Source organism: Miscanthus floridulus, chromosome 8, assembly GCF_019320115.1.
Source record: "Miscanthus floridulus cultivar M001 chromosome 8, ASM1932011v1, whole genome shotgun sequence".
Classification (NCBI taxonomy): Eukaryota; Viridiplantae; Streptophyta; class Magnoliopsida; order Poales; family Poaceae; genus Miscanthus; species Miscanthus floridulus.
The window spans coordinates 210,167,275-210,178,880 of NC_089587.1; the positions used below are offsets into that span (position 1 = coordinate 210,167,275).

General features: G+C 50.1%; 1 protein-coding gene across 1 annotated transcript; it reads left to right on the forward strand.

The window, feature by feature from the left end:
- The first annotated feature begins 3,896 nt into the window (after window positions 1-3,896).
- On the forward strand, window positions 3,897-8,527 carry LOC136474802 (probable beta-D-xylosidase 7). Its single transcript, XM_066472365.1, has 6 exons — window positions 3,897-4,336; window positions 5,399-5,698; window positions 5,822-5,991; window positions 6,203-6,300; window positions 6,888-7,652; window positions 7,760-8,527. Exons 1-6 carry the CDS (start codon window positions 3,920-3,922, stop codon window positions 8,347-8,349), a joined length of 2,340 nt encoding a protein of 779 aa, XP_066328462.1. The 5' UTR covers window positions 3,897-3,919; the 3' UTR covers window positions 8,350-8,527.
- Window positions 8,528-11,606: the final 3,079 nt, after the last annotated feature.

An 11,606-nucleotide genomic window follows, 5' to 3' on the forward strand; every position in this document is an offset into this window, starting at 1 on the left:
AGGAGCAGGGAATATGTGGGTACCAAATGGTCAGCAATGTTCAGTGGAATTGAAAAGTACTTAGAGGAGAAACCATGGAAATTCAGGTCAGTATATATCATTGTCATCCTTAGTGAAGTTGAACTAACCCAGGCTGCAATTTTACCAAATAAAGAAGTGTGAAACTCCCATGATAATTTTTTTAGATTTGTAATACAATTAGTGTATGTGGATTTTAAATATTATATTGTAAATACGTTACATCAGGAGCGTAATGCATGAGGATCTAGAGATTAGGCGTTGTTATATAGGTTGATTCATTAAGTGGTATTTTTTCATCCGCTCTAAATTTGCTATTTTAATCTATTCTATGCCCTTCCATACACCTACCTGTTGATTCTGCAGTAAAGCGAATGCATCAGAGAAGGCAATGGTTGCTGGTTTGGGAGGACTCAATCTCTTTGGTGTCATCATTCTTGGAAACTTGTTAAAGTAAGAATTATAATAATTCTGGCCCCACATATCATTGATATGTAATGCTAACGATATGTATTAAAAGTTATCATGAAGGCAAATGACAGTGACACCTAGTGGACTAATCTCATTTGCGGCACAGTTATATCCTTTGCTTCAGGTATGGCTGGGCTTGATATGCTGGTTTAGTACATATCGTGGTCATTACTCTAGTCACTCCATTTATGCATATTTGGCCTGACAGAAATCACTAGCCCTTCTCTTTTTAAGGGAGTTTCCAAATGTTGTGAATGTTGCAAAATTGATGATTATTGAATTACCTATAAATTAATGATATGTACTGATACAATGTGATCATTTCTAGATATACGCTGGCTCCTTTTTTGCAATACCTTTATTTAGATGGTTTCTGCTACGCAAGACCAACAATAACATTAGAAAGAGGAATAAGGCCAGAGAACAGCAAGCTCAGGAACTCGTGTCACCAGATTCTTCTCTAAGAAGAAAGGTAATAACAATTGAAGTTCCACACAACTCTATGTAATTATTTTTCCATTACCCATGTGTGGATCTGTTTGGAGAAAATCAGGATGGATCTGTAGCATTCACAGAAACCTTATAGACTAGACTTATTGCCGCATGGTAATGGTAACTAAAGAAATGGATGGATTGCCGCGATCGAGGATGCAGTACCTCTTGGCGCGCTTGGGATCGATGGCCGCGAGCTCGGCCAGCTGCTCGGGAGTCATGGCCTTCTTGGCCTCCATGACCTCGGCCATCGACGCCGCGGCATCCTTCCCCGCGCCGCCGCCGATGCCGGGCGAGAAGAAGAGGCCCGAGCCGTCGACGGAGCTGCTGTGGCGGTGCTTGGGGCGCGGCGGAGACGAGGTCTCGGCGGCGCCGTCGCGGTCACGGTTGGAGGGCCCGGAGGACGAGATCTTCTCGATGTCCATGAAGGTGGAGAAGAGGTTGTCCTCGGAGCCGATCTCGTCGAAGGCGTCGCCGTCGGGGCCGCCGCCGCCGCCGCCGAGGCCCAGGTCGTCCGGGAGGCGGAAGGCAACCTCAGATCTGGCCTGGCGGTGGCGGTGGCCCGGCGATGGAAGGGAGAGTAGAAGAGGGCGTCGCGGGTCTCGCGGGTTGCTGCGAGCCTTCTCGCTTGTCCAACGGGCTCGGAGGTCTGGAAGTCTTCGGCCCACGAAAAAATTGCAGCTGGTCCACAACAGCCACGAAACTCAGTTTTACGGGACGGGCGGGCGGGTTACGTTAACAACCCGCCCCGCTTGCAACTTGACCACGCACCGAACGATACGTGTGCGCGCACAAGTGCACCGCGCCGCGCGCCAACTGGCTTCCGCTTCCAGATGGACAGCTCGGGCGTAGCTGAACTGCTCCGCCTCTGCCAGCACTTGTCAATCACCAGCTGCAGGTCGTAGCTGAACCCCTTGCACTCGTCAAACACCAGCTGCAATTCGGGCATTCGGTTTAGGTGGTGTTTAGTTTCCAAAATTTTGTAAAATTTTTCAAGATTTTTCATCACATCGAATCTTTGGACGCATGTACGAAGCATTAAATATAAATAAAAAATAAAACTAATTACACAGTTTAGACGAAATTCACGAAACGAATCTTTTAAGTCTAATTAGACTATGATTGAACACTAATTGCCAAATTATAACGAAAGTACTAGAGTACAATTTCCTAAAAAAAAATTTACCAACTAAACGAGCCTTAGCTGAACTGCTCCGTCTACTGTCCCGTCGCCCCGTGCCCTTCTTCTTCTCCATCTCTGCCGGCAGTATGGCCAGCAGGCCCCTGGCCGTAGGCCGACGTCGCGCGGCCCTCGTCGGCTATTTCCTTGCTCCGCTTGATGGACTCCCTGCTCTCTTGCACCCGGCCATGGCCTCTGCTAGCGACGTGGCGGTGGCCGGCGCCTTTAGCAGGTCGACCCCGAAGAGACGCACGAAGTTGTACCTAGACGACAACAGCTTCCCACCCACGCCCACCACGGTGGAGCTCGCCTCGGCGCGGCACCTGCCCACAGAGTTCGTCTCGACACGACTCGCCATTACCGGTGCGCTCAGAAGATGAGGAAGGATAAGTGGGTGAAAGAAAAATAAACATAGGGAGGTTTCTGTAAAATATAAACATAAATGAAGGGTTATAGATCTTCGATGAACCACTTAGAAAGTTTAAGGATTCAAAAATATAGTTTAAGAGTTGATAGACCTAAATAACCCACCTTAAAAGTTAATAGTGGTGCATTTTACTCTTCAAACATTCACCCCACTGCGATGCGAGCTACAGCACTCCTGCCACTACTGCTAGCCAGTGCTAGTGGGGGCTGCCACGAGTCCACGACGCGCCGCGCATGAAGGAGGAGCGAAGCTTTTTCGCGGATCTGAATCGCGCATGCAGTTCTCCTTCCGTAGGATAGTTGTTCGCATGGCTCGCTTGTTCGCCCAAGTTGCTTCGCTTTCGGAAAATGATGACTGGATTCAGCTGCTTGTCGTGTAAGGAAGATTTGTTATTTCATCATGCATGCGTGCGGCCAAAGGCCTCTAGTCCAACGGAGCGTTCCGGCGGCATTTCTTAAGTTCTGGGTTTAAGTTCTGGGTTTTACTCTCCGTGGGAGCGAATTTTATGTTGGGATTAAAAAAATCCTCTCATCTGTCCCACGCCAAAGCACAGGTCTAAGGGCCAGTCTATTCTCACAGGGCGACGGTGCCGCTGTGTAAGGGTGGGGTAGAGGTTCAGGAATTTTCTGAATCTACGTGAAAATGTCTTCTTCTTAATACAATGCCTGAGGTGATCATACCCTCATAGTTTCAGTTTTTTTTATTCTTTCTGCCGGTGGTTTCGATTGCCTTGACCTCACAATTACCCCACGAGTTTCTCTTGGAGATATCCTAACGCAGCATCTACTGATCTACTGTACTGAAGAAGAAAAAATCTACCTAGTTACCTGGAGATAATCTGGACTTCATGGATTATAAATTATAACAGTATTTTTCTCTCGTACCAAACCAGCCAAACCGATGAGCAGTAACGATAGTTTCGGAGGCCGAATTAACGCGTTACTCTGTACTGCACGATAACGTTGGGACTCTGACGTACTAGTATGTCTGCATTTGCTCTGCATCGCACTAATTAAAAGCCATCGGCACTGATATTTCAGATAATCCATTTAGATTTCCACCTGGTGCTAGTATATATATTCATTAATCGCGAACCAAAACTGCTTGCCAATAATACTCCCAGTTAGTTTAGTACACTGATGGCAGGGAACTGGGAAAAACTGTCAACACACACGGACAGTGACCTGCACTGTCAGTAGACTGTAGACAACACAGTCCCCGCGCATCGCGTCGCGCCCCCTCTGCCAGCCAGCTCGATATATATACGCCTGCCGTTGCAGAGCAGGCTCTGCTCACTTGGCGCCATGACACACGCGCACACCCATACAGCCATGGAAGGAGGCCGCGCGCGTTTCTCCCTCCACGTCGCCGCCACCGCCGCCGCGCTGGTGGTGGTCCTGCTGCAGCTGCATGGCGGCGTGGCGTCCGAGCCGCCCTACACCTGCGGCGCCGGCGCGCCGCCCAACATCCCGTTCTGCGACGCCGGGCTGCCCATCGACCGGCGCGTGGACGACCTCGTCTCGCGGATGACGGTGGCGGAGAAGATCTCGCAGCTCGGGGACCAGTCCCCGGCCATCCCGCGGCTCGGCGTGCCGGCGTACAAGTGGTGGTCCGAGGCGCTGCACGGGGTCTCTAACGCGGGCCGCGGCATCCACCTCGACGGCCCGCTCCACGCCGCCACCAGCTTCCCGCAGGTCATCCTCACCGCCGCGTCCTTCAACCCGCACCTCTGGTACCGCATCGGCCAGGTACGTACTGCGTACACCGCCTCTGGGCTCTGTCCCTCTCTCTCTCTCTCTCTCTCTCTCTCTCTCTCTCTCTCTCTCCGTGGTAACTGGTAAACGCGCGGGGCATGCACGACCTGCCCATCGTTTTCACGTGTCCTTTGTGTTGCTGTGCGACGACAACAGGAGAACGTGGCTGTTTCACGACTAACTACTGCCCTACTGGTAGTAGTACGCGTGATGATTAGTGCTAATTATCACTTCCCAGCTAGAGAGGGGGCCATCTCTTAAATTGCTGCTAAAATAAAAAAAAATGTAAGGTGCTCCAGCATGTAGAGCGTGAGAAATGATGAGCAAGGGCACTAGAGCAGGGCATTTTCTGCAACAAACTCCAAAGAAATGCCGCGTGTTCTTTCACCAAATTTCATCTACCGGGTGTAACAACTTTTGAACGCATATACGTACCGTAACGGTAGGTGCATGCATCCTTTCGGTCAAAATTCGTGGAGGCGATTCGGCCGCTCAGTTCGTCCTTGACTCTTGAGCAGACTGAGAAATTCACAACAAACGTTGTATCTACCAGTCGTATTGTCCTTTTGTGTTGAAAGAATGAAATGTAGTTTCTGAACGGAATGTAGTGTCTCAACTGTACCGAAGAGACTGTAACAAAGGCTTGGTTTAGATCCTCCCCTAAAGTTTAGCTCTATCACATCGTGTGTTTTGATACATATATGAAGCATTAAATATAGACTAAAAAATAACTAAATGCATAGATCGCGACTATTTTGTGAGACGAATTTTTTAAGCCTAATTAGTCAACGATTTGACAATATGTTGCTACAGTAACATATGCTACTAATGGATTAATTAGACTTAATAAATTCGTCTCCCAGATTACCGAGGACTTGTGTAATTTATTTTATTATTACTATCCGAACACTTCTATGTAACACCTATATGACACTCCTAAACTTTAGCCAATAGATTTAAACACCACCAAAGTTGATTTTTCTTTTTGACTGTTGTCGACCAAATCTTGAGAGCAGAGAGGGATGTTACACTGACTGATGCGACGTTGACGGGCAGGTGATCGGCGTTGAGGCGAGGGCGGTGTACAACAACGGGCAGGCGGAGGGGCTCACCTTCTGGGCGCCCAACATCAACGTGTTCCGGGACCCGCGGTGGGGCCGCGGGCAGGAGACCCCCGGCGAGGACCCAACGATGACCGGCAAGTACGCCGCCGTCTTCGTCCGCGGCGTGCAGGGCTACGGCCTCGCCGGCGCCGTCAACTCCAGGAACCTCGAGGCCTCCGCCTGCTGCAAGCACTTCACCGCCTACGACCTCGAGAACTGGCACGGCATCACACGATACGTCTACGACGCCAAGGTGAAGTGCCAACAACTGCCGATGATTCGAGTGCCTTGGCTGGCAGGGCGGTCTGTCTGTCTGTCCAGGCGGTTCTGGGACACTGAAACGAAATGCAAAACCTTTCTCGATCTCTTTCTTCAGGTGACGGCACAGGATCTGGAGGACACGTACAACCCTCCGTTCAAGAGCTGCGTGGAGGACGGCCACGCCAGCGGCATCATGTGCTCCTACAACCGCGTCAATGGCGTGCCGACGTGCGCTGACTACAACCTGCTCTCCAAGACGGCGAGGCAGAACTGGGGGTTTTACGGGTGAGTCTGCTGCTGCAAGATTTGCTGAGAAAAGGGCCCGTGACAGTGACACATATCCACCTCCGGCACGGCAGTTTTCAGAGCCTCCCTTATCATCATATGATGGAACTGGCTGCTGATAAACTTAGCTGAAGTTGCTATTTTCGTTGGCCTAGATGGCTTTGATCGGAAGCGTTGCTGATACTTGCACGTTTTTACATGTCTTGATCAGGTATATCACCTCAGACTGCGACGCGGTGGCCATCATCCATGATGCGCAAGGGTATGCCAAGACGGCAGAAGATGCAGTTGCAGATGTGCTCAAAGCTGGTACGAGTTCACTGCTCTAGTTATTAACAACACAAACACTTAATCCGTGATCATACTATCTGAATATTTTCTTTTTGAAATACTCCTGGGGCTATTCGGACAGTCTGTTACGATAGGTGACTGAACTTTAACTAAAAGTTGATTTGGCATTTTGGCTCCAACTAACTGCTCCTGCATGCTCATATATACCTTTCATCCTGTCTTGTTGATCTGATCATCTGAGCAACCCAATCCGCTACAAATAATTGCTATCATGACGAACATCGTGATATCATGAGCTTCCAGGTGTCACCGGAAAAGGACTAGATAAGCATGTACAGTAACTATTCTGCTATCTAGGCTTAGTCTAAAACGACTAAAGCCTAAACGGCTCAAGTCAACAATGACAGTGAAAACGAGGTCCACATCAACAATAACCAATAATGCAGCAGTATGAACTTTCATTCAAAAAATGCAGCAGTATGAACTTCTCTCAACCAAATTCAGAAGAGTTGGTGAAAAAATTGAAACGATAAACGCAATGCCCCCCAAGATACTCAGAAATACGTTTCTGACCCTTTTTCGTATTCCGATCGCAAAACTTTCAGGAATGGACGTGAACTGCGGCGGCTACGTGCAGGAGCACGGAGCGTCTGCGCTCCAGCAAGGGAAGATCACGGAGCAGGACATCGACAGAGCCCTGCACAACCTGTTCGCCGTCAGGATGAGGCTGGGGCTCTTCAACGGCGACCCCAGGCGGAACCGGTACGGCAACATCGGGCCCGACCAGGTGTGCACGCAGGAGCACCAGGACCTCGCCCTGGAGGCGGCGCAGGACGGCATCGTCTTGCTCAAGAACGACGGCGGCGCGCTTCCACTGTCCAAGTCCAGTGTCGCGTCCCTCGCCGTGATCGGGTTCAACGCGAACGACGCCACCAGGCTTCTCGGCAACTACTTCGGCCCGCCGTGCGTGACGCTGACGCCGCTCCAGGTGCTGCAGGGCTACGTGAAGGGCACGAGCTTCGTCGCCGGCTGCAACTCGGCCGCCTGCAACGTCACGACGATCCCCGAGGCGGTCCAGGCGGCGAGCTCGGCGGACTACGTTGTCTTGTTCATGGGGCTGGATCAGGATCAGGAGAGGGAGGAGGTTGACCGGCTGGACCTGACGCTACCGGGACAGCAGCAGACCCTCATCGAGAGCGTCGCGAACGCCGCGAAGAAGCCGGTGGTCCTCGTGCTGCTTTGCGGCGGGCCCGTGGATGTGAGCTTCGCCAAGACGAACCCCAAGATCGGGGCCATCCTGTGGGCTGGCTACCCCGGCGAGGCCGGCGGCATTGCCATCGCACAGGTCCTCTTCGGAGAGCACAACCCCGGTGAGGTTTCGTCCATTTCCTGTTTCCTCTGAACGAACAAAACTCTGGCATGGCAAACCACCAGCTCCAAAAACACAAAGAAATCATCTTAATTTCTTCTTCGGCAGGTGGAAGGCTGCCCGTGACGTGGTATCCCCAAGACTTCACGAGAGTGCCCATGACGGACATGAGGATGCGCGCCGACCCACCCACGGGCTACCCCGGCCGGACGTACCGGTTCTACCGCGGCCCGACCGTGTTCAACTTCGGCTACGGCCTCAGCTACTCCAAGTACTCCCACCACTTCGTCACGAAGCCGCCTCTCATGAGCAACATCGCCGGCCTGAAGGCGCTGGAGACGACGGCGGGCGGCATGGCGAGCTACGACGTGGAGGCCATCGGGTCGGAGACGTGCGACCGGCTCAAGTTCCCGGCGGTGGTGCGGGTGCAGAACCACGGGCCCATGGACGGGAAGCACCCGGTGCTGGTGTTCCTGCGCTGGCCCAACGCGACGGACGGCAGCGGCCGGCCGGCCAGACAACTGATCGGGTTCCAGAGCCTGCACCTGAGGGCGATGCAGACGGCGCACGTGGAGTTCGAGGTGAGCCCCTGCAAGCACTTCAGCCGGGCGACGGAGGACGGCAGGAAGGTGATCGATCAGGGCTCGCACTTCGTGATGGTCGGCGAGGATGAGTTTGAGATGAGCTTCATGGCATGATCCCGGTTGTGAATTGTGATGGAAGCCTTGAGCGTTTCCTCATAATTCCGATGCTCTCTTAACTTATTCAAACGAGAAAAGGGTAATTTGAGCAAGATTACGGCATTATTGATGCCAGAGGTTCATTGATAAAAGTCTCCCCTCTCCTTCTGTTCTTTTCGAACAAGCTAAGGCAAGTAGGAATTATATTGATTATTAACTTGATGAGGCGTATATTAGAAAAAGTTCACTGACATAAATTATTAAATCAGAAACATTAAACCATTAATTTAGTATATCCTAATAGCATTAATAATAATATCCATTTAATCTATTCTGTTTTATAAGAAGTTACGAACTCTCAGTGAAACGACCACGATAACTCAGAGGGGATAGAATTAGGTCACTTAAAAATTATGGTAAAAAACTGTTATAAGACTTACGTAAATTTAATTTTACCATGGTTGAAAAAAACATAAGATATCCATTCGACGATATCAGACGGTGCAAAAATAGGATGTACCTATGTGAAAGTATCTAGATGTACTAAATAAGGACGGTACCAAAATTAAATTAGATGGGACCAATACTAAAATACGTGGAATCAGTTTTTTTTTCGGTTATGGGTAAATGGTAATTTTAGCAAGGAGCAGGGGTTCGTGGGCGAGCCCGCCGCGGGCGTGCTGGCCCGCGTGGACCGAGCAGGGTCTTGTCCGCCGCGAGCGACCTGTGCAGCAGGCTCCCGTGCCGGCGAGGCTCGACTCCATGGCCTGCGCGCAGCTCACCAGCAGCGTGCGCATGTCCACCTGCTGCTGGAGAACAAGTCAAGAGGAGGCAAGGCAACGACAGCTTCTTGCATGGCGACGTGGACAAGGCAATTGATCATTATACCGAAGCTGTGCCCCCTGAGCAGGAGTGAGCCACTGTCCGGTGCTGCACAGCAGCTGCAAAGCAGTGCCGGCTCGCGCGGCACGAGGCCGACGCGGCGGTGAGCGACGCGACATGCGGACTCGTCCTGGCGGCCGGCGAACGTTCATGCCAGGAGCCTGTGGCGCCGCGTGCAGGCCTACGACATGAAGGGCATGGGCAGGGAGAGCCTCCTGGACTGTCTGGACTTCGCTGGAGCATGGTTCGACGGCCGGAAACACCCTCGGAGTGCGGCGTGAACCCGAAGCTGCCGTACTGCGTCGCTCGGATGATCAGCAAGCAGATGAGCGTCGCTCGGTTACGAAACTACCCTAAATATTACAAATTATATTTAATAAAAATATTTCTCAATTAGTTAGCTAAAAAATAGAAAAAATAAAAGTACATAGAGGTACCAAGGTACTTGTCCAACCATTATAAAAAATCTCAAATTTATCTAGATGTGCACTAGTTTTTTCTCGGCGTTGCTATCTCTGACCCAAAAGGAGTTTCACATCTAATCATATAAACTAATCTAGCTAACTACACTAGTAGGGAGGTAAAAGCGGGTAAACCATAAAATACAACCACTAAACGTGAAAACATAAATTAAGTTAGAAAATTGAAACTCGTATACAGGATGACACGTGGAATGCCAAATCATGCGTCTGAAACGCACTAAACGTCGCCAAATCATGTTTTTGGTTAGAAAAGGCGAGGGGCCAAAGGCCCAGGTATTGGTGCATTGGGCCCTCCTCGGTCCACGCATGGGCCTAGTGCTTGGCGAAGCCGGCCGACTGATGGTCTTCGACAATCGTCAGGTCCCCAGACCGGCAAGCATGAATGGCAGGCATGCGTGCGCCGACCGCGGGCGGAACCGCGGTGCGCCGATGGTCGATGGAGCTCCACTAGCAGGCTGCGGCTAACAAAGTTGAGGCTACGGCCTGCTGTTTTCATTCAGAACTTCAAAGTTGAAGCAGCCCCGTGTTATAGAAACAGCAGGCGTGGCTGTGAACCGAATTTTTTTATAATTTAGCTCTTTTTTTAAAGTTTCTGACAAATAGACCCCGACGGAAAGAATTATAAAAATAGACCCTTAGCTCGGCGCTATTGATGCTGGCGTCGAGGTAGGCAGCAGCGTCTCTGGCGCCGAGTTCCTTGACACGGTGGACGCCCTGGCAGGGAGCTTGGCGCCAGTCACTCTGGCGCTGAGCTCGGCGCCAAGATCTATGGTGCCGAGCTCGACGCCATAGTGACTGACGCCGAGCTCCCAACATTTAACCCCGGCCCAACCTTCCTGCCCAAGCGTTCTTCCTCTTGTTTCTCATCTCTTTTGGGTTTTTTCTCTCCCCACTTCACCCTACCTCACGAATCGGTATATTGGACCTTGAAAACCTTGATTTGATCCGTAGATCTTCGAGAGCAAGGTATCCTCGCTCCCCTCCTAATTTTTTTCGCATCGATTCGGTATATATTAATCGGATTTTTCAACCTAAGAATCGTCATCACTTAGGGTTTCATTATATCCCTCAATATATATATTATGGGTGCATGTAGTTATGTTATGGGTTCATTGTTGTGCATGTAGTTATGTTATGGATTCATTGTTGTGCATCAAATGGAAAACCCTAGGTTTAGGGTTTAATGTTAACTGCTTTCGTTTCTGAGAACGAAATTAGTTGTATTGTAGTTATGGTTCTCATTGATTTTTATTTGTGATATTTTGATTTATGTTGGTTAAATTATATCCGTTTTGTTAGATGCAAGAAATGTTTCGGGAGGAGTTTTGACGAAAACGGGGTCGTCCTCGAGAATTATACCCCGACGCGTCTAGCAAAGATGCCCCCGTCCCTCCTGAACTCCCTATCCCTAACTGTGACTGTGGTTTCCCGACCCATGTTTTTCAATCAAAATATCCGGACACAGCGGCGCGTTGCTTCTACACATGCAGTCGTTTTAATGTAAGAAATTGTTTACACTATCATTTTTTTATTTGTGTAAGTATGCTACTAATATTTTGTTGGAATCTCATTGTGTATGACCATGAGAGGTGTTTTTTCTTTCAGTGGATCGACGGTGCAAACAAGTTTGATCCTAGGTACCTCCTTTTCGACGATTGGTTTAGAGGGAGACATCCACGTGAGCACTTCAAGCGGTGGGTTCCACCCCCAACCCTACGCCAATGATGGCTAAGGAGAAGCACATAGCCGCAGTTAAACGACTCGAGGAACCTGCTCTGTGCGATTGTGGAGATCGAGCTGTGATAAACCCTGAGAATACGTTAGAGTTTGTGTGTCCAAACAAGCATGAAGTAAATGCAAAGTGTATGTGTTCAAATCTTGAGCTATATGTGTTCATGTACTAATGTCTCA